Source organism: Acomys russatus, chromosome 16, assembly GCF_903995435.1.
Source record: "Acomys russatus chromosome 16, mAcoRus1.1, whole genome shotgun sequence".
In the NCBI taxonomy this organism is placed as follows: Eukaryota; Metazoa; Chordata; class Mammalia; order Rodentia; family Muridae; genus Acomys; species Acomys russatus.
The window spans coordinates 17,416,875-17,439,794 of NC_067152.1; the positions used below are offsets into that span (position 1 = coordinate 17,416,875).

The window sequence follows — 22,920 nt, forward strand, 5'->3', positions numbered from 1 at the left end:
TGCTAAACAGCCTCCCTTGAAAAAGGAAACAGGAAGCCCGGTGGTGGTGGCGCACGCCTTTAATCCCAGCACTTGAGAGGCAGAGGCAGGCAGATGGCTGTGAGTTCGAGGCCAGCCTGGTCTACAAAGCAAGTCCAGGACGGCCAAGGCTACACAGAGAAACCCTGTCTCAAAACACCAGAGGGGGGGGGGGGAAGGAAACAGGAAACAGTATGTGTACTTGAAAGTTTCTTCTTTGGCTATAATATCTGTATGGCAATGATCCTATTATCTACCCAAAGCACATTTCCTCTCTCATGGCACTCCCCACCCAGCCTGCAAGAGACACAACAGCATGCCTGTCTGCTCAAAGGAAAACCTCTCTCACTCCAAAGCTGAACAAACTGTCAATGTAACCCTCATAAGCTCATTAACTGATTACAGCTCTTTTAACTTCCCGACTCCATTGCCTCAATAATCTACTTCTTGGATGTGCTGGTCTTCAGCAACTTCTGTTCTAACTTCTTTGGTCCTAAGGCATTAATTCTCCAACCGAGCACTGATGTCTACAACTCAGTGGATAGTTAATGAACTCCCCTAGTATTAAAAGCACGCTCCATAAGTAGCCATGTGAAGTGCTGTCGCTAGGCAGCTAGTCAAACATTAACTGGCTTGAAGGTTAGTAAGTGTGGCTGGCTCCCTCAATCAGCGTAGGACCCCACATCCTGCTATCACGAATTCTGAGGAAGGGGGGCTGTACCACAGTTGCCCTTCTTTAGAGTGAAAGTAATGGCAGTTAATCCTAAGTAACCTCTCCCCTACATGACTTAATGGCTGATAATACCCTTTGATTAAAAAAAAAAAAAAACTAGCAGGAATTTCTCTTGCCTAGGCAAGGCCAGAACCTCCTGGGCAAGAAGAAAATCCTGTTATACAACCTCAGAGAACAGCTCAAAGCCAGAATATGAGGAGAAACACGATCTCCCTGAACATGTTAAGACCACTAAGGGAATAACAGACTTTGGATACCGATCCCTCCACGCATTGCTCGCTGACCCTCTGGGCTAAGACCGCCCTTTCTCTCTCAAGAAACTTTTTCTTCCCCTTCTGTCCCATTTCAGACACCCACCAGAATCCTAAGCCTAAGCCTGCCTGTCCTGATTTCTCTGGGCATTCTCAGTCCCTGTGAACCCCCACCCCCACCCCTAGCAGCTGCTCAGAATTCTGTTGCTGAGCCTGCTTACTTCCCTGACCTCTAACTCAGAAAGCGTGACTTTCTTTCTCCATGGCCCTCCTGGCGGCAGCAGCGGCTAGCACCTCAGGCTTGTTTGTCCTGCTGTTGTTTTCTCAAATTCCTGAGTTAGTTTTGAAACTCTTTTACGTGCAAGACCAAGAACGAGCAAAAGAGACCCCGTTTTCTCAATGACGCTGTAATGGCTTTAAAAGCAAATGCCTCAGTTCCTTCCAAAAAAAAGCCACAGAAGTGACTGGAATCTGTAGTAAAAGGTCATAAGTTAGCCATCCACAGCTAGTCTTGGCTTCCAATAGGAAGGGAACTGGTACCAGACATTTGCTTAGGAGAAAAGGTTATCCAACATCATGTGTGCTATGCATCCTGTGTGCCAAGAAGGAGACAGACTTCAAGATACTAGAAAATTATGTTTTGACCCACTTCTCTCTCTCTTTCTTTCTTTCTTTTTTACTTATTATGGATACAGTATTCTTCCAGGGTGTATGTCTACATGCCAGAAGACGGCACCAGATCTCATCCTAGGTGAGCCACCGTGTGGTTGCTGGGAACTGAACTCAGGACCTTTGGAAGAAGAGCCAGTGCTCATAACCTCTGAGCCATCTCTCCAGCCCCTGATCCATTTCTTACAGGTGATAGAAACAATGACAACAGCCAAAGGACAACTGCTTTCTCTTCTTTTTTTTTTTTTTTTTTTTTTTTGCCTTTTTTCCTTTACTTTCATTTTTGTTTGTTTGTTTGCTTGCTTGCTGGATTGCTTGTTTGTTGTGGTGTGGTTTGGTTGTTTTGTTGTTGTTGTTGTTTTGTTTTGTTTTGGTGCCCGACCCCCTCTCTCGGCTGGTTTACAAATTATCTTCCCAGGATCAAGTTTTAGTTTCCCATGATCTTTGACTTCTCCAGTTAAGCTAACACAAAGCGTTCTCTATTTATACCTTCAAAATATGAGTCCCCTTTATTATTCCCTTCTGTCCTATGGAGGCTGGGAAAAACTAGAAAAGCAAGCCGACTAGGTACGACGGTATAGACCTGTGACTCAGCTCAAGAGCCTGAGGCTGGAAGGCTGTTAGTGAAAGGCCAGACTGGCCAGCCCGCAAGCTCTTGTCTTAAAAATGGAAAAAGGAAGAAAAGCAGAAGGGGGGAGGGGCGCCCAGAAAAGAGAAGGAGGTACCAAGAAGAAAACTAGCTGTTCAGGGTAAGAGCAATGTGCCCAAAGCCAAGTGCTCAAGGAAGCCAATCCAAGAAAGATACGTTGCAATTCTTTATTCCCGTGCCCAGATCACGTGTACCTCAGACTGACTGCTGCCTCTGGAGCCTCACACTGTGCAGGCAAAAGAAATCCAGTCTCCACCCAGTGAGGTTCTAAGTCCACAGTAACACAGCAGTATGGGAGACCTGTCTGTCTACCTGAGTCTCAGGAAGTACAGGAGCACAGTGAGTCATCAGGGCTTCAGGATCTAATGGCTTAACTGGTCTGGAGAAACAGGGAGGGACGTTCAAGCACATAGATTTCAGATGGAAGGACACAGAGAGCAAGTCCCAAATGAATGGAGTCGCCAGGAAAACGTGAGCCGAAGCCCCAGAAAACAAGCGGCTGTAGTGCTAGCAAATAGTCCCTGGTTACGTTTCTGTGCGGAAAAGGCCCAGCAAGTTCGAAGTGGAGACTTCTCCTATTTGCTGACTACTTTCCTTCCGTTTGTCTTCTAGATGCAAAGAGCACACCCTTCCCACCCTCGTCTGTTCCGGGGGCTGCATCGTGAGGACCTCAATGCCCACTGGTTTCTGGGTTCAACTAGCAAAGAGAGCACACTGGCACGTTACTGGAGGAAGAGGTTAGAAGATGTTCCAGGTACGCACTCTGTCCACTCACGCCAGCGCTACAATGTGCTCAAGAGACTTTTTGCACGAAGTTCCTTCCTGTCCGTAATTTCAACTGGAGGCTCATTTTCTCCGATGACAACCTAGGTTCACGCTGGGCCTCCAGAGTCTCCTGGGTTCTATATGAAAGTGGCCAATGAGGAAGTAGAGTGTATCTCCCATCACCCAGGGTTGACTTGCTACTGGTGCCCACAGTTCAGACAAGAGTAAGAAAAACTGAAAGAGTAAAAAATAAGAATCCAAAGAATAACTCTTTTTATCCGAAGTCAACTTTTCTTGGTTTCACTTATAAATAGGATCCTAGTCATTTCTCTGCCCAGAAAGATACACACAGTTCGTTGTTTTATAGTAAAACCACAGTAGTTGATTAGAATAAAGAAAGTTAATTAAGGTAAAAAAAAAATTGGAAAAAGAAATTAAGAACAGCTTTGTTCATACCAGATCTTGTGTGTGTGTGTGTGTGTGTGTGTGTGTGTGTGTGTGTGTGTGTGTGTGTGTAAAATGTTTCTCGGTGGGAACAAGTATTGGGACAGAGTCTTTTCTCCTACTGCTGAGACTATCTAGAAAGACAGTAGAAAGTTTATAATTGAGAAGATCAGCTACCAAAGTAGCCCAGCCAGCATCACCCCACGCAGAGACTCAGTGCAAACCATATGCTGCAGCAGTGGCCGACTCTCCACATGGGTCAGCAGACAATGGCCAACAGCTGGCAAAGATCCTCTCATAAGAGGCAAGAGGTAGCAAACACAGAATCTGTAAAGAGGAGTCCATACAGCAGAAAGAAAAGCAGTTTCAAAAATGATTGCTGTCCTTAGAAACAGAGGAGGAAGCAACCATGACAAAAACTGGCACTGTGATGAAAATCCACATAGAGTTTTAAACAAAAAGGTCATAACTGAAATTATTTAGTGGGAAGGCTGACTAGGGAAATTGATGTATATAGATTTTTTTTTCCCTCCAAGAACTACAGCTCAAACAAATGAAGATAATAAACAAATGAAAATAATAAAACCCAACTGGAAGTCTCATTCTCTAAAAAACTGCGTAAGACTAGAAAGAATGGAACATAGCTACAATATCTGAGGTAAGACTAAATATTTCCTAAAACTGAAACTACACCTAAGGCTGATTAAGGACTTAAAAACTACCAAACAGGATAATAAGGGAATTATACATGTATGCACATACACAAATATCTCATAGCAGAACGATGAAAGACCAAAAATATTAAAGGGAAGAGAAACCAAAAGAATAGAACCAGAAAAGGGAATCAGAGCTCCATGCCTGTTCTCATCAGCATCATAGGATGCAGGAGAACATTGACCATCTTCTTCCAAAGACTCAGGAAAAAGAGTGCCATGTCTAGTGCTAGTGCTAAGTTAATGTTCTTGGACATGCTAATATACAAGCTTACTCGGAGGAGGAAGGTATGCTTCAGCTACTGAAAATAAGAATAAGTAGGAGAAATTAACACCAACATTGAGACATGAGGAGCGGGGCTCTGCGAAGAGTGAACACATGTGGCTCTTTTTTTTTTTTTTTTCTACATGTGGTTCTTAACTTTCTGGAAAGACTTCAGAACTGATTTCCTTCTCTAACTGCCTCTTAAACCAACTAATTGATTAAATGGAATCATATATCTGATCGTTTCGTCTTGTTAGATAACAAACTAACAAAAACAGCCATGTTGCCCAAGAAGTCTCGAACTCCTGGGCTCAAAGAGAGCTTCCCGCCTGCCTCAGCCTCCCGAGTGCTTAGTATTACATATGTGAACCACTGTGCCTCAGCATGATTAATAAATACTAAAATTTAAAATTGATAATTAAGAAACAGTAGAGGGAAGGCACACATCCGTAGGTAGAGATGTAGAAAAAAGTGTGGGGACAAGCCATCTAGCCAGTCATGTGGCTTCAGATACCAAATGACACAGTATTTGTTCCTCCACTCACCATCTTATCACAGACTGCCATATTTTTATCCAGATATTTGTAATACTTTACTATATGCTGTTTCCAACCCAGCCTAGCTAAGGCCTAGGACAGTGCCTTCATATACTCTTAAGTACATCACGGCTACTCAGTGATGAGCAGACAGACAAGATGCAATTTTACATGCTTCAAATGTGAGGCTGGACTGCATATGACAGAAGCTATAAATTACAGTAAATAATCTTTTTTAATAAAAGGGCTAGGCTTGATTAGATTCCGTTACTACCGCATCTTTGGCAAAATGATCACTGCATCTTTTCATTAAGTTTTGAAATCAAAGGAAGCCAGGATTAAAGGGGATGGACCATTAGATGCTATTAATAGGCTTTCCATCTCCCAAGTTCACAGTTTTCCGGAACTTTCTGCCTGACTGTCCATGGGCTCATACCTTCAGGAGCTCTACGTCTTCAGGGTCTTCAGACCCAGGGGTGTTCTCCATCAATATGGCAGTCATCACTCTCACATTCATTTTCACCATATCCAACTCACTGTGCAGTTTCCCGATCTGTGGAGAGCAACGCAAACCTCCAGTCATTTACGAGTGACGCACAGACAGTTGGCAATCTTGCTTCCTGCCCACGGGACAAATGCTGGAATATCAAATGCCTTTGCAAAGTGTAATGTTTTCAAACATACTGAGGTTTGTCTCAGCATACACATAATTATTTTTACAAAGTATACCCTGTTGCTTCCTAAGTAGACTTGGTATTTCTTATAAGAAACCCACAGACATGCCTCTGGAAAGTTATGATTTAGACCAGTAGGGGGAAAGCAGGAGATACCTAGTAGTAGCAGTTAATAGGAACCTGGAGAAAATAAGAAATGTGTCCACATATTACCCTAAGTTGCTGGTAAACAGTTAGAAAGCAAAAGTAAAAAGGAAGGAGGCCCCGTTTTAGAGTTGTCATAATATAATAGAAAAAAATAAAATAAAAGAGAAACACTTCCAGATTAAGTCTTCAACGATAGCCTTTTAACACAAAGATAGAGATGAGCATCATTAATTATACTTATTTAGATCTTTTATAAACACATAAAAAGGAGAAAATGCAATTCATTTGGTACAATTAACATAAGTAATAAGACAACTTGCTACTAGGCTCTCTGAAGTGGAAGAAACAAACAGGAGTCAGTGGGTGGAAAAGAGAGTGAGAGAGAGAGAGGTGGGAGGGGGAGGAAGTGAGCGTGTGAATCAGAGGACAACATCTGGGAACTGGTTCTCTCCTTCCACCTTCCACCGTGTGGGTTCTAGGCATTCAACTTTGGTCATCAGGCTTGATGGAAGGCAACTTTACCTGCTGAGCAATCTCTTTGGCCCCCCCCCCCCCAGGCGTGATTTTTAGATGCGTGAGCATTAAATTGAGATGAAACTCAATGGGCTAATTCTGCTCAGAAAAACGCACTGGTGACACATTTCCCTAACTGGCAGCCCCTCCTCCCACAGTGAAAGAAGCCTGTGCCTGCAACCCCAATACGTGAAAACAGTATCAAGAGTAGCCTAGCCTGGGACACGTGATGAGTCCCAGGCCAGAGGAAGCTACACAGAAGATACTTTATCTCAGAAAGCAAAAGAAAGAAGTTAACTAATTGAGGGTTTTACATTATATTCACATATATTTTATAATGCTATTACATGGGTGGGGGGAGTGGGAAACACCCGTAAATACAATGCTTAGACAAAAATAAGAATACATACAGCTGGTCACTGTTGTTACCTGTTCTGGGACTAAAGAAATTGTCGGGTTCTTGGGAGCAATTATAGAAGAAAGAGCAGGTGCCGTGGGGACCGATGTTGGTTGACTTGGTGAGATCTGACCAGCCTATCAATATAAAATAAAGCAATATTATGACATGAATTAACAAAGCGACCTCAAGCCTAGCTCCCATTTAGCTGACTTGGGCACTCTGACAAAAACGCCTGGGGAGTTGGTGTCAGCTCAAAGTTGATCATCAGGGGCACAACTTGTCCACTATTTGGAGAAGAGCTCTAAGTAAATGGCATGCTGGCACATAGCAAGTGTTCATGAATTAGGCTTACTAACCAAATGACTATTCAATAAAGTCCTCTTGGCTTTCACCAAGTCACTGTATGATAAAGTGCCACGTGAGTGTATGGTTCTCCCTTTCCTGTGGTTTTAAAATGCCTTTCATCCCAGCACTCAGGAGGCAGAGGCAGGTGGATGTCTGTGAGTCCGAGGCCAGCCTGGTGTGTAGAACAAGTTCTAGGACAGCCAGAACTACAGAGAAATGGTGTCTCAAAAAACTCAACCAACCAACCAAACAGAAGGCGAATCAACTCATGCAAAGTCATCTTAACCCTCATAGCTGTCAAGGCTTCTCCTCCATCCGTGAACAGCTCCCTGCGTCAGGCCTGATGTGCGACTGTGAGTGGACAGCCACAGATCGTGACCATGATGGTGCAGGTTGGTGCTTCTCGATAGGTATCAATGTGCGTAGAAACACCCAGACCCGTCTCAGAAGGACAACTCCAGTATGGTGTAACATGCTATGGTTAACAAACTACCACATTAAGCCCCAAATCATACTGTGATTGGCAAAGCCTAAGCCCAGGTTATTCTCTGAGATATAGCCATATACCAATAAATTCCTATTTCTGCTAAGCTGAGTGCACTAGGGTTATCCCTTTCCATATGAAAAGACCCAAGCAACATATATTAACTTTGCAAGGGTCAAAGAAAAGCTTCCTACCTCTTGCCTGGTCTCAGCCTCTCCATCCAAGGAGGGGAATTGAACTCCTTTCTTCAGCAGGTCAAGGTACACTTCTTTCACGTCATTTACATCCACACCTCCTGGGAAGCCCTGTGACCAAGTCTAAATTCAGGAGATAGAAAGTTCCAGAGTTAAAGAAAAAATAAAAACAAAAACAAAAACACCTTAAAGCTTATGATGGAAAATGAGCAATTGAAAATTAAGTACTTCATTGAGAAATAAAAAGCTGGTTTTGAATGTTGTGGATAGAATGCTTATTTTCAAAGGCTATAATGTACAATATTAGAAAGTGTTTTGCATCATCAGATCCCTGTACTTTAACATACTATCAATTATCTCCTGCTGTTCTAAATCTAAAATGTAAAGATCTTAAAATCCTATCAGCTGTTTTTTTGGTTTGTTTGTTTTTTGTTTTTTGTTTTGCCAAGAACATAGTTTCCATATCTTCAGAATGAATATACACACCCTTGCATGTCTCATCTGACAACAGAAAATGAAAGGTAAGTAGAGAAATGACTATCTGTTCTTCAGCTGAACAGCACTATCCAATGTCAAGAAGTCTTACTCCACAGAAACTTAAAAAAAAATATTTTTTTTTTAATGCAGATGAGATATAGCTCCCTTGGTAGAGAAGCCTTGGGTTCAATGCTTAGTACTGTATACACTAGGTATTTGGGAGATGGAGGCAGGAACATCAGAAGTTCAGGATCATCCTTGGTTACATAGAGAATGAGAGGCCAGCCTAAAGAGAAGAGAAGAGAAGGGAAGGGAAATTGCCTTATGCTTCAACCCTAGGGAAATAAAGAATCATTACAACACCAGAATTGCATCATTATCTCGCTATACTTGTAAGTTGACCATCCCTTGATCTAAATCAACAGACTTACCTTAATGAAATTCAAGATCCTGTTCTGAACGTCCAACGGCAAAGTATATCTGGGGTTCAGCAACTTAACTAGAGTATCCTTGATGAACTCCTTCTTCACAATCAGAGATTGGAAGCTCGGACCACAGTTCTGCATGCACATGTCAATCAGCTGAATTAAAGAGCAAAGCCATATGTTACACTCCCTAGCAAAATCCCTCCTGAAGAGCAGATAAAATGCTTGCCGAAAGAGGCCTCCTGCCAGCGTTCTAACTGATGAACACTATTTGCTTCCTGTAACACTAAATCATGTAGAGAAATGTTAGGTTCAATCATTACGAGGAAGCAGAAGCCTAAGAAAACCACCCAGAGGCGAGAAGTGATGGGGAGTCGGGTTGCACACACAGCACTCAGCCGCGCATGGTAGTAAACGCCACGTGCTGAAGGCAATGCCAAGCGAAACACAAAGATTATGTAATATTGGCTACAGGTTATCTAGGGTCAGCCTGGGTACTTTCCTGCTGTCCTGCCATTGTGAACAATGGCACACCCTTTCACTCTTAATGTCCTTGTTTGGAAAACAAATGGCAGTCTGTCTAGTAATAGATCTTCATGGGCAAGTGTGCTTATTGACAGTCCGGTGACTGTGCAAGAGTTTTTAGAAAAGGCTGGTGCTGAGCTGGGCTTTGAAAAATGACCAGGGGAAGTAGGAATGAATACAGTCCGGTATTCCAGGTAGATAAGTGCTGCTATGGTCTGCATCTGGAATGTCCTCAGAGGCCCCTGGGTTTAAAGCTTGCTCTTTGCTGGTAGCGGAACCCCTAAAAATGGTGCCTAGTAAGATGTTCCGGGTGGCAGGGAAGCCCTCAAAGGGGATACTGGAACCCGTGACATGTTTCTTTTCTTTCTCTCTCTTTCTTTTCAGCTGTGCAGCTATGAGGCGAGTGGTTTTACTCTGCCACGTGTCTCAAGCACGGTGTGCTGCCGAGCCACAGGTCACCTGATGATGAATGCCTGAAACCACAAACCACAGTGAGTCTTCCTTACAGGCTACCTTGGCTGGATACTACAGAGATTCCTGGAAAGAAGACTAACGTAAATCACATGCAAAAATAGGCAATAGATAGAGTAAAGGTGTCAAAGTGTATGAATTATCACGACGGGTGATTCGTATTTCAAGTTGCCTTTGGTAGTGGCGTCCTACATAGGCAAATTGACAACACTGGGAAGGTACCGCGGATAAAGTCCAAGAAAGTATTATCTGGACTGTACAGAAGTTTGTCCCGCAGGATAGAGTCCAAACATTAAGGCAGAGGGAGGAGCAGAAACCACGCCTAAATGAGACGGATGTTACTGATGGAATCTGGCTGGACAGAGTTGGAAAGGCGACATGGAAACGACGCTGAGCTTGACCGACCATGAACGTTGAGTTTTTAATGGGTGAGATGCTAAAAGGCCAGTGCCTCTGTCCCAGTGGTCCTCAACCTTCCTAACGCTGCGACCTTTTAATACAGTTAGTTCCTCATGCTGTGATGACACCCCCCCACCATAAACTTATCTTTGTTGCTACTTCATAACTATAATTTTTTGCTACTGTTAGTGAATTGTAACGTAATATTGCTGCTGTTAATGAGTCGTAATGTAAATAATTGTGCTTACTGTGTGGTCTTAGGTGACCCTGTGAAAGGCTTGTTCCACCCGCAAAGGAGTCTGCTGTGCTCTTCAATGTGAACCTATGGAAATACTTACCCCAGCTGCTTGTGCGTTCGCGGACAAGGTACCGAGCTTCTACCTCTCCCCTTGACTTAGACTCAAGTAAATCATAAATTTCTTGCTAAATATTGCCCAAACCAGTTTTTATGTTTGGCATACTAGTATTTATGATGATGGGCAACATTCCTCGAAGGTACACGCACAAAAACCAGAGTCAGCATGGAGTCCTGAGACTGCTAACATCTGGAGACCAGCAACCAAGCCCTTTGTGTTTTCCCGCTGGGATCAAGGGTGTCAGGGCTCGTTATTTCTATATCATCGCCTCCATTATGTCTCCAGTCCTCACCCCTCCAGCGCACTTAGAATCTAGAACACACTGCAGCAAACAAGCAAACTTACGTGAGTGGCTTAACGTAGTTTGCTATCTAGCGGTGGTGCAAACAGGCGAAGTTGGAATCCATAAGCTATAGCAAGAGAGAGAACTGTAGGAGCCAAGCAACCAATAAAAGCGGAAGTGAGTGACTCAAAGTGGGCATGCATCTATTTTTTGTGCTTAGCTGAGCAAATGCCTTTTGTGAACTCATGGCAATGCTGTCTGCGTAATGGGCATTGCGCCTCCTTCAAGGGGCTCGCTGTGAGGGAAGCACCAAGCACAACTTCTGCAAATGGTGACCTCCGCAACCGTCTATATCTATAGACAATGATTTAGCATGAGAGAATGTGCCTATCAACAGTAATGCAGAACATTCTCCACAGTTGAGTGGAGAGTGGGATATGACTTTCACACGTACTCTAGTGCCTCACATTTGACCATGTCCCCTGGAGGGGGAGACCTGGTGGCACTCAGAGGAAGAATAGCAGGTTACCAAGAAAAGACTTGAGACCCTATGAGCATATACAGGGGGAGGAAGTCCCCCTCAGGAACAGTCATAGGGAAGAGGAATAAGGGGAAAATGGGAGGGAGGGAAGAATGGGAGGATACAAGGGATGGGATAACCATTGAGATGTAACAAGAATAAATTAATAAAATAAAATAAATACTTCACACTGCGGGGTGTGGTGATGCACGCCTTTAATCCCAGCATTTGGGAGGCAGAGGCAGGTGGATCGCTGTGAGTTCAAGACCAGCCTGGTCTACAAAGTGACTCCAGGACAGCCAAGGCTACACATAGAAACTCTGTCTCAAAAAAAAAAAAAAAAAAAAAAAAGACCCCCACAACAACAACAAAAAATCTTCACAGATAGCTAGAAGAAAAAGAGCTATTGGGTATTTTTATGTGCATTGGTGTGAGGGTATCAGATCTTGGAGTTACAGACAGTTGTGAGCTGCCATGTGGGTGCTGGGAATTGAACCCGGGTCCTTTGGAAGAGCAGCCAATGCTTTTTAACCACTGAGCTATCTCTCCAGCCCTATTTAGGTAATTTTGCTTCTCATTGTAGGTATCTAAACCAGGTACGGTGACAATACTAGATTTCACATCCATTGGAGCTATGTCTGGACCACCAACAGTGACTACAGGAAGGCACGGCTACAACTAGGGGAAAGCTGTCTTATCAGCTCTCGTGTGATAAGCCACTGGATGGATACTCACCTTCACAGATCTCCTGAAATCGCCATAACTCTTTATTAGTGCGTGTTCCATAAAGGACTATTACGTTTCATTGATTCTCAGGAACTTGTTCGACCACTTTTCATTTGAGAATGACAGTGGTATTTGCTGAGGTCACAAGTGACTTATTCAAGAGGGCTCTCTAGCTTAGAGCAATAAAGCTCAGCAGCAGCACTGAACACAAGACAAAGCAGAGCTATTGACTTCTTGAGCTGTGAGTGTATCTCAGTGGTAGGGCCCTAGTCTGGAATGCACAAGGGCTGGAATTCTATCCACAGCATTGCAAAAGAAAAACATAAAAAGCTACTGGCTTCTTGATAAAACTACGCCACTGACCAGTGGTTAAAAAAAAATTTGTAATACAGTCAGGTTATATAGCACACCTAACCAAGGGTGGCAAGTCCATAGAGAACTCAAAATGACAGACAATATTAGAAACATTCACAACTAACGTAGGTGCTATCACTTCACAGAAATAAGATGGAAATGTCCATAGGAGATGACTTCTTAAGGCTTTTAATTGCCTTTGACAGACATTGGGCAATTCCGTCTGCGACTAATTTCTCTCATAATTCAGTTCAGCCTAAGAGAATACTGAACCCAGTGCAGAGCCTTGAGAGTAACTCTGAAAGACAATGTGTAAGCCGAGGTGAGGCACATGGGCCATTATGTGTACTACAAGGGCAAATCTATATGCAGCCACTGAGTGTCAAAGCCCATTTCGGAAAAACTCAAGAGAAATTTCTTTTCTGTGTTGTCAGCCTACACACACACACACACACACACACACACACACACACATCTAGATTCTGTATAGGTGAGAAAACTTGGTGTTTCTCTTTCTGAATCTGGCTTATTTGTTCAACCCAGTATACCTTATGGGACTGGAGTAAGAGGTGAAAGGTGGACAATGGAATACATATGATGCAAACTAGAGGGGACTACTGGGTACAGAAAGGGTCAAGAAGGAGGGGAATACTGGAGGAGGGGCGGAAGAGAAGAATGAATAAGCATAATGCTTCCTGATACATATTATATTAAAATGACACAAGAAAGCCCATTGCTTTGTATGCCAACTTTAAAAATTAATTAAGAGAGTCGGGAGCGATAGCTCAGGGCTTAAAAGCACTTGCTGCCTTTTCCAGAAGACCCGAGTTCAGTTCCCAGAACTCAGGTTGAGTGGCTCACAACTGTCTTTGACTGACACCCTTTTCTGGCTTCTGAGTGCACCTGCACACATGTGGCACATACACTCACAGACACATACGCATCAATAAAAGTAAACTTTAAAAAAAAATAAATTAAAGAAAATGAAGAGAATGTAAGAAAAAGCAGGCATCGTCCTTGACCTAATGAACATGGATGCTAACCATGAAGTTGACTTCTGGCCCTACCCCTTGACTCTCATCTTTACTTCAGCATGGGCTTTTTAGCTTTAGACTCTCTAGTTTTCATAGGCTGGCAGGGGAATCCCAACACAGGTTAGCTATAGTTGGGAGGTTGCCATGTAATACAAAGAAGCGGCTAGAAGGAATAAAACTCGAAAGGCTAGACTAACAGAAAGGGAGCCCAGAGAGAAATGGAAGATCCATGGGGCAGCATTCTACAGAAGTCATCTTCCTCCTCTGAGAGGGCCCTGTCCATTCCAAATGAAGAGGACGGCATGGACTTGGAGACACACAACCATCGAGACATCAAGGAGGCTACACGCCACACTAACAGAGGCAAACAGCTGTAAGAGGGCAAAGTGCTACCCGGAGGAAACGGGGAAGGTGGTACACATTCATTCCCTCCCTTCTCTTTCTCACTTAGTTCTCTTAGCAACCTTCTGTCCTCTTGAGATCCTCCAGATCCACTTCCTTTCAGCGCTGTCTACACTCTTCCCTACCCTAGGCTAAAAATACCTTCACTTAGACCCTCAGTCTTCCTGGACACTAGGAGAAATGGGATGAGATTTAAGAAGAAAGGGTGGGGACTTATCAACTCAATCTATTCCTGCACACACTGGTGTTTCTGACTCTGTACTATGCACATAGGAAAGTGTTGAGGACACACATGAAACACACGAGAGACCTGATTCGTTCTGAGAAGAAAAGTTGTATGTAGACCAGCCTGCCCTTGAACTCACAGAGACACACCTGCCTCTGCCTTCCCAGTGTTGAGATTAAAAGAGTGCACCACCACAGCCGGCTAACAGATCAGGCATTTCTATCCTGATCCTGATGCCCTGCTATTCCTACAGAATCATTTTCCTTCTCTCCCAACAGTTCCCATCATTCCATGGTCTTCATAAGCAGGCCGTGATGATTTAGAGGCAGAGGAGAGGCCAAAAACCAGGAAGGAGGAAAATTGTCTCTAAAACTACAGTCAGATCCCAAGTCATGGGTTTGCTTTTTATTTGCAGCATGGATACTATTTAATTTCTTTTCAGTCAGTCTCCAAGTAAACGCGACGTGATACATTGTTTTTCCATGTGAATCTGGAAGTTAGTTATGAACTCTTCTCAGGTCTGCCTCATAGTCTTCTGGTAAACACTGCCATTACCCCTAAAAACAGTGTGATGTTGGCGATACCTATGTGTGGTCTAACTTCCAGAAGAAATGAGGAAGCCACACAGCTCATTCCCAATGTGAAAAGGGAAACTCGCCCCCTGTGACTGGAGAGGTCCTATGGTCAAAACCAGGGGGAAATGGGTCTATTTCAAGAAGAGCTCACATCCCTATCACAAAAGAAACAGTGCACAGGAGAACTGTATAACTCGACAGAGAGTGTGCTCCAAATTCCAACAATCAGGAGAACTGGTTGACACTTAAGGGGCTGCCAGCACCTCGAGATTGCACAGCGGTGCTGAAGGGACATGGAAAAGCTGTCAAGGAGCCATCCTTCCACAACTTCAATTTTTTCCTTCTTTAAACGTGGACAACAAATACAAACACACACTTATCGATCCATTTATCATCTATCAGTTTATAAAGCACAAGTTCCGAGAGCTTGATCAAGAAAAACGGATTCTGTGGGATTTTTTTTTTTTTTTCCTACAAAATGAGACGTCACCAGAGTTAACTGAACACCCTTCTGCGGTTCTCAATAGGCGAGGATTCTTCCGTCACACAGTCCTGGATGCATTATTAACTAGGGATCACCTCTTAGAATATGAATATATCTTTTTAAAAAACTCATTAAAAATGTCAATTCTAGGCGAGAAACCCAACAATCTTATTTATTGATTTTTGGTTTGTTTGTTTCTTGAGACAGGGTCTCCCTGTGTAGCTGTGGCTGTCCTGGACTTGCTTTGTAGACAAGGCTAGCCCCGAACTCACAGAGATCTACCTGCCTCTGCCTCCCCAAGTGCTGGGATTACAGGCGTGCACCATACCACTGCACCTGCCTCACAATCTTAATGATAGTATTAAAAGTACTTACTGACAAGGAAAGTTGGATTTCTTTGTGGTTGTAGTTTTTGGAGATTCTTTTCTTCAGAGCTTTCACTGCATCTTTTGGCCTGTGGCAATAAATACACTGAAATCATCAATTTGGATATAGAAGTAGGGTCTCTATGAGAGCAGTGTGCCATATGGAAATAATAATAAAGACCGGTGTTTGATTCTGCTGCCATGTTAGGTGGGCCACTTAACTTACCATATCTAAGCTTCCTTGTGAAACAGATGGATCACACCACCTGCTCCCTGGCGAGACACAACTAAGATATTTACGTAAGAGTATTACATAGCAAACACCGGTCACGAAATGTATGAACACTGGCTTCTATCAAGGCCCACAATCAGGGCACAAGAAATGTACCCCTAAAACAACAAAAGAAAAGTGATCCCTTTAAGACTCTTAGCATTTCCTGAGTCCTTTATGGGTAAGGAGATCGAAGAATTACCGTTGCTTGCTAATTCTGACACGCTATAACTTTATCTTAAAAAGATCTGCAAGCAGAGGGTCAAAATTCATCTTATTAGATTTCCCCTTTGCAAGACCAATAAAGAAATTGATAATAGTATTGAAAAGGTTCACAGAGGATCTAAAAGGTATAGAAGATTATATATGTATATATACATCTGTACATATTATTGTTTATTATTATTATTATTATTATTATTATTATTATTATTATTATTATTATACATGCATGGCTAGGGAGATGCTGTGCAAGCTTGGGAACCTGTATCAGGATCTCCAGACCCAGGTAAATTCATGTGGGGATGGATTACAGCCTACCTGTCATTCTAATGCTTGCTGAGAAAGTAGGGATGGGCCCCTCGGGTAAGCTGGCTAGCTAACTAGCCTTCCTGCACAGCTCTGGGTTCAACTGAGAAATGCTGACTAGATAGATAAACAAGAGAGCAATTGAGGAAGACCCTTGATGCCAGCCTGAGGCCTCCACACTAAAGTGTACTCACACACATTTGAACACACAGGCACTCGCACACACCACGTACAGAGTCACAGGATTTTTTGTTTTTGTTTTTCAAGACAAGGTTTCTCTGTATAGCTGTGGCTGTCCTGAACTTGCTTTGTAGACCAGGCTGGCCTTGAACTCACAGAGATCTGCCTGCCCAGAGTCACATTTAAAAAAAAAAATCTGTAAAGTCTTAGAAGTGTCAACTATAGGCTCTTGCCACTCATATATAGTGAATCATTATGTTGCCATGCTTTCTTCATAAAGCACACACTAGACTAAATCTCATTCTACCAATTACCCGTAAAGAATTTTCAGGAAAATGAGCAAATTTCACCTTTTATCATAACCTATAGTTGACTAAATTCAAAGTACTAGTCCTTGTTAATGACTTACTTTTTCTTTTCTTTTCTTTTTTTTTAATGACAAGTTTAGATAATGTACTGACACACAGCACATCTTTTAAGAGCACAGTATGAACATGAGCTGGCTGATGAAAGATAAAACACTGTCCCCCAGACAAGGACAGAAAAGAGTGTTCATTGTTCCCTGATTATAATCAAGAGGCTTGCTCACCACTGGCCTGGACACCACTAGAAGCTTGTAGCTACCAGCTTCTGGCTAATGCTTTTGCTACAAAACACTGGCGCTCAGTGCTTGAGAAAGCTCTAAAGAAAAGCTCTAAAGAAAGAAACAATTTATCTTTCTCTTAAAAAAAAAAAAAAAAAAAGAATCCCAGCACGCAGGCGGACTACTGTGAGTTCAAGGCCAATCTGGTCTACAAAGTGAGTCCAGGACAGCCAAGGCTACACAGAGAAACCCTGTCTTGAAAAAAAAAATAAAGCTTTTTAATACAAGGAATTTGAGTGAGACAAGGACAAAATTTAAGCTAGCAAAGAAAGGGCAAAGGAGGGACAAGCTGTAATGACATCTCGGGGTTCTCCAGCACGCAGAGTTGTTCCAGAGCTCCGCCTGCCATCCTCATGAGGCAGGAGGTGCCTAAAGGGCAGTGAAACACTCCTTTAACCGAACACCCAGAAGTCAGTGAGGGAAGCCATGCTGCAGCTCGGTGGATCTTATCAGGCACAAATTCACAGACAGCACCTTGAACTTACCCATCCTGGGTGGTGTTAATTATGTCACAGATATGCATGAACTGGCCCCAGTCTTCAGTCTGGACTCCAGCAAATGTAGCCTTTTCTGCAGAGATTTAAAAAAAAAAAAAAATGTCTCGTCTCCTTGAAATAATCTACCTGGGGTGCACTCAGAAGTACAATCAAGTTTATGCTATCAAAGGGTAAAGTGATTTTTTTTTTCTTTCTCCTCCAAACAATTCCCAGTAATTCAGGGATCGATCGGAAGCCAAGGCCAGAATGCTGCTGTTGGGAAAGCAATGAGTGAGCCATTAAAGAAAGCCGACAACAGCTGGCTACAAGGGCCAAAACAGACCAGCTAAATCTCCATCCTTCAGTCTCCTTCAGAAGAAGCCAGAACTTTGGATCTGTGGCTTTACTGGACAGTCATGGGCAAAGTGAACTACACACCTCTAAGCCTTTTCTCTTTTAACCTGCAGTTACGGATGGCGTAAAAGAAATTCAGAGAGAGTAAGGAAATTACCCAAGGTTACCCAGCAAGTAGGATGTTGAATTTGCATTCAAATCAAGGTTGTTTGACTCCACTATTTATGTTTTTAAATTATGTATTGGGGGAGGTGAGGAAAAAAGGAGGAGCTAGCACATAGCAGAGCAAGATAGCTTCTGGCATCAAAACTGACACTAGGCAGATTTAAACACTTATGATCCTGTTATTCCCTTCGCTAGATGACCTCTGTAAGAACTCAGAAGGAAGGCGGGGGGTGGGGGGGGGTGGCCCATGCCTTTAGTCCCAGCACTCAGGGAGGCAGAGACAGGAGGATCTCTGTGAGCTTGAGGCCAGCCTGGTCTACAAAGTGAGTCCAGGACAGCCAAGGCTTCACAGAGAGACCCTGTCTCAGAAAGTCACAAAACACAGAACGAGGGTCAGAGACCCTCTAACACAGTGGTTCTCAACCTTCCTAATGCTGCGACCCTTCAATATAGTTCTTCACGTTCTGGTGACTCCCAACCATAAAAATTGTTTTTGTTTGTTTGATTTTTGGTTTTATTTTGATTTTTCTTTTCTTTTTTTTTTAACATATTTTATTAATTTATTCATATTAGATCTCAATTGTTATCCCATCCCTTGTATCCTCCCATTCCTCCCTCTAAAAATTGTTTTTGTTGCTACTTCATAACTGCAATTTTGCCACTGTCATCAACCCTAATGTAAATATCTGTGTTTTCAGATGTTCTTAGGTGACTCCTATGAAGGGTCACTGGATCCCCACAAGGGTTATGACTCACAGGTTGAGAACCACTGTTCTAATGTCAATGCATTTACTGGCTTCTATGGCAAAGATCACCAAGCACCGTGCACACCATAGTGTGACACTTTAATCTGGTTCGAAGTGGACAAAGCTGTGCCATCTTGCTTGTGTTGTTAGGCACGTGCTGCTCTTCATCTAGAAACTTCCTTCTCCTCCTTCCTCCCAACCTGCTCATTCCTAGAGAGCTCCTATTCACATCTCAAAGGCCATGGTTCACTTTGTTTCTCTCTCTCTTTTTTCTTTTTTTTTTCCTTCAGTATTGTAAAGGCATCTTACAGTGGCTACTACAGAAAGTGTGCACTCCCCTTCTGAGGACTGAGACCACACTCCCCAAAGGCATCCAGCTGGCAGCTCTAAGTACTTAAAAGAGCTAAAGGGCAATGTGACCTACTGCTGAAGTTTCTTCTGCCGATAAAGATTCAGTGTGGAACTCAACTCTGCTCAGGGCTCATTCTAATCCTCAGTAAGGAGATGGACAGTTCAGAAAGTGTTTTTCCTTGAGGGCAGCACTCTTCCCGTGTTTTGAAGACTTGGAAACTCGGGTTTAAGTCCAAGGGTGATTCCTGTCCCTACAGCAGTTAACTTGCCTTCTATCTAAACTTGCTGAATCTGAGTCCTTCTTAAAACTACCAGGGATTTCATCACCCCACTCAGTTCCCCACAGTTTGTCTGTCATTAATGCATCCTGGTGCCACACCCTGTCCTCCAGTGAGGGGTCAGGAGAGAGAAGGAAGGCTGGTGGCAAAAAGCCAAGGGTAGCCAGTGGCTTCTGCGTCCACCTCTGTAATTTCAGAGCACTAGAACAAGGGAGAAGGGAGGACGAAGCTTGCTGGGTTGGAGGGCTATGTCCAGGTATAAGGGCCATGGTGACTGTAGATGGACATTCTGTGTCCTCAGCATCGACAACATGCATTTTTTTTTTTTTTTTTTTTTTTTTTAATCTCCATGTTTAAGCAAAAGGCCACTTAGATTGCTTGAGCTGTGTGCTCTGGAGAAAATTGGTTTGGAGAAACCTGCCTCTCCAGGTGAGATCACAGCAATTAGCTTCTCTGAGCCTTCTCTTTAAGGTCGGTAAAATGGGTATAGCAATAAAGTGCTGGGAATGGACGTATGAAGAACCTTCCCCAGGTCAAGAAGTTTCTACTTTCTCCACCCAGCGGTCCCAACACTCCGCCGCCGTGTTGCGGGTCACCTGCTTGGCTCCACTCGCTCAGCAGACATCCAATGGGAGATTTTGCATTTTTTTTTTTTCAGAGAGGTTCTAACATGAGTAAGCCAAAAAAAAAAAAAAAAAAAAAAAGAAAGAAAAAAGAAAAAAGAAAAAAGAAAAGAAAAGAAAGTTGGACAGCTGCCTCAGGTGGCACACAAGTGGCGGCGTGGGAAAGCTGCGGGGGGAGGGTAGCATTTTCTCCAACTTGGTCCAACTCGGCCCCCCACAGTCGAGAATGGAGTCGAGCGAGCAGAGCTCCCACGGTCCCCCCAAGCCAGCCGGGTATGTTGTTCCCTGCGGCTCCTTACCTACGAGGTGACCCACAGAGGTAGCGTAAGGATCGCGGTGACTCTTCCCAAACGCCATGGTAGCTCCAGAGAACCCTCCCAGGAAATCCGCCTCCACCGCCCTCCGACTGGCGACTCCACCCGCTCGGTGTCCGAGGCCCCTCCTCTCTGCTCCTGCGCTTCGCTGCCGCCAAGAGGCGCCAAGCTTCGCGAGGGGCGGGAATCCGCGGGGGACTTGGCGCACCTGCAGCGCGCGCCTGGCGCCTCCCGCTCCGCGTGACTCTAGGTGGGCTGCGAGCCCGGGTGGAGCGGTGTGGTCGCGTACCACAGGCCTGGGAATCCAGAGTCCAGCTCCAGTATCTCCACTGAAGGGCTGAAGATCGCTTCTCTTCCCTTTGGAGACTTGGCAGCGTGGGGTTGATTGCTAACACAGACTGAGGGTCATTGCTAGGGTTAATAATGCAAGGACGAAGGCCTCTCAGGAAACTGTCACAGTCACACACCTCCAGAACGGTGAGAGTTCGCCTCCTCCTACTCCCATTCCAAAGATCCCTGAACCGATTCTTGGGCCCTGCTCTTTAAGTGGTGGAGAACTGGGAGGAGCATGGGCATTCTGGGAGAGCAAAACGGCCTCCCAGGAGCTCGAGCCCTTTGTTTCTCTGTTTCCAAGAGGGACCACAGGGCGCCGCCACACAAGCTCTTGGCTTCTAACTCCATCTCCTAGGAGCGCTGCTTTCTAGCCTAGTAGTGAAAGCAGAGAGGGGCTTTCCTGGGACTCTGGCAGGAAATATGTTTGGAATGTAAATCCGCATTAAGAACCCCCCCTCCCCCCCTCCCCCGCTCCTTGTAGCTTCTCTATTTGAACCAAGATTTCTTTTTCCTTTTACGCAGCTAACGGCAGATAAACCATGCTTCCCTGATCTGTAGGCTGCCTCCTGAGACGATGGGCTACCCTGTGCTAGTAAATTTTGCTAGCTTTTCCAGAAGTGAGCATCAACCCAGTGAGTGTTACTCTGGTCTAGGAGAAGGATATCAGAAGTCACAGCCAAGTTGAGGTCAGAAGAGCATAATTCTAAACAAAAACAAGGATTAAATACCTAGATACCACTGGGCTGGAGAAGTGGCTCTGTGGGTTAAGGCTCTTCTGGAGGGCCAGGGTTTGAGTCTCAGCACCCACCTGGCAGCTCACAGCCATATGGAGTTCTAATTCCAATGGATATGACACTCTCTCCTGGCCTACATGGCATCAGGTATATACACGGTACACAGACAGACATACAGGCAAAATGTTCACAGACATAAAATAAAGTTTAAGGAAGGGAATAGATTGCAGAAGCTTACACAGCTTCCATACTGAGCTCTTCCTAAGCATTTTTATTATGTGTTTGTATAATGTATGCATACATAGGATGTATGTATGTGTATTGGCGTGCACTGTGCCTCTGTGTGTGTGTTTATGTATATAGTGGTCGGACTACAACCTTAGAGTTTTGTTGTTTTGTTGTTGTGTTGTCATTGTGTGAAGCTCCATAAGCCAGGCCAGATAGCCCAGGAGCTTCCAGGAAACTTCCTGTCTTTGCCCACCTCACTATAGGATCACTGGCATTGCAGAGGCATGCTACTGCGCTCAGCTTTACGTGGGTGTTGGAGATGCAAACTCAAGTCCTCCTATTTGCAGTGGCAACTGCTTGTACATGCACCACGCCCTCTCTCCAGACTTGCTAATCACTTATGTGTGTACAGGTCATGATGCTCAGTAAAAATGAGCAAGTTGATTCTGGAGCCCACATTACGGCCAATATTTGAAGCTGGTGATGACTGAGTATTTTACTTGTTAAGAGATTCTGTTTGATTCAAAATGAGACCTTGACGAATGGGGCAGTTTACCTTACTGTCACAGAGTTCTGCTCCTCCCCCCCCCCTTTTCTGTGCTTGCTCAAGACTGGTAATGGGTTCCATGCTAGTACCATAAATTAGATGCGTTCTACTTTCATTACATGATTAAGTCCATAGTAAGCATGAAGCCAGATTTCACAGATTAAAATAATTAACGTAGATAATTTTTCACGCTAGTGAAAAAAAAAAAAAAAAACCCACCAGACTCCAGATTCTGTGACTTTAACCACCACCGTGCTACAGCACCTTTCTTGGTCCTGGAAGGCAGGCAGGGCACTCCTGTGGCACACACCTTGGGAAAAGTCGCTTGGTTAGTGGGGAAGCTGCTTGCAGATTGGAGGGACCAGGGATGGGAAACGCATGCGCGTGTAAAAATGAAAGCTACTACCTCAGAGTGAATTCCACCACTGATTCTGTTTCTTCTCACCGCTGAAAGTTTTGGAACACCAGGAGCCAGATGCGGCTCTGTCACCAACATTTTAGAGTGGCATCCAAGTGAAAATGAATGACCAGGGTGACACAGCGTGGATGGTTTAAGAATAACATGTCCACTCTTCCTCTTTCGCTTTTCTTGCTTTAGCATTTAAATGTGAGCCTCTAGCCCATCTATAGTTTCTTCTGTAGCGTTTGTTTGCTTTACTTTTGCTTTTCCAGACAGCGGTTCTCTGTGTAGCCTTGGCTGTCCTGGAACTTGCTCTGGAGACCAGGC

At 44.0% G+C, this 22,920-nt stretch overlaps 1 protein-coding gene across 2 annotated transcripts in view; it reads right to left on the bottom strand.

Moving 5' to 3' along the window:
- Tom1l1 (target of myb1 like 1 membrane trafficking protein) overlaps positions 1-20,525 on the bottom strand; it is a 39,182-nt gene extending 18,657 nt beyond the window's left edge. Inside the window, exons 1-7 of one of the 2 annotated variants that reach the window (XR_007832028.1) lie at positions 20,337-20,525; positions 17,530-17,614; positions 15,433-15,511; positions 8,709-8,858; positions 7,801-7,923; positions 6,807-6,911; positions 5,480-5,596 (exon numbers count right to left, since the gene is read on the bottom strand). Coding sequence is in view for 1 of the 2 variants with exons in the window: in XM_051158293.1 (XP_051014250.1) it covers positions 5,480-5,596; positions 6,807-6,911; positions 7,801-7,923; positions 8,709-8,858; positions 15,433-15,511; positions 17,530-17,614; positions 20,337-20,394 (717 nt within the window). In the remaining variant the exon portion in view is untranslated. The remainder of the gene's footprint in view (positions 1-5,479; positions 5,597-6,806; positions 6,912-7,800; positions 7,924-8,708; positions 8,859-15,432; positions 15,512-17,529; positions 17,615-20,336) is intronic. The other variant, XM_051158293.1, reaches the window with a different exon arrangement.
- Positions 20,526-22,920: the final 2,395 nt, after the last annotated feature.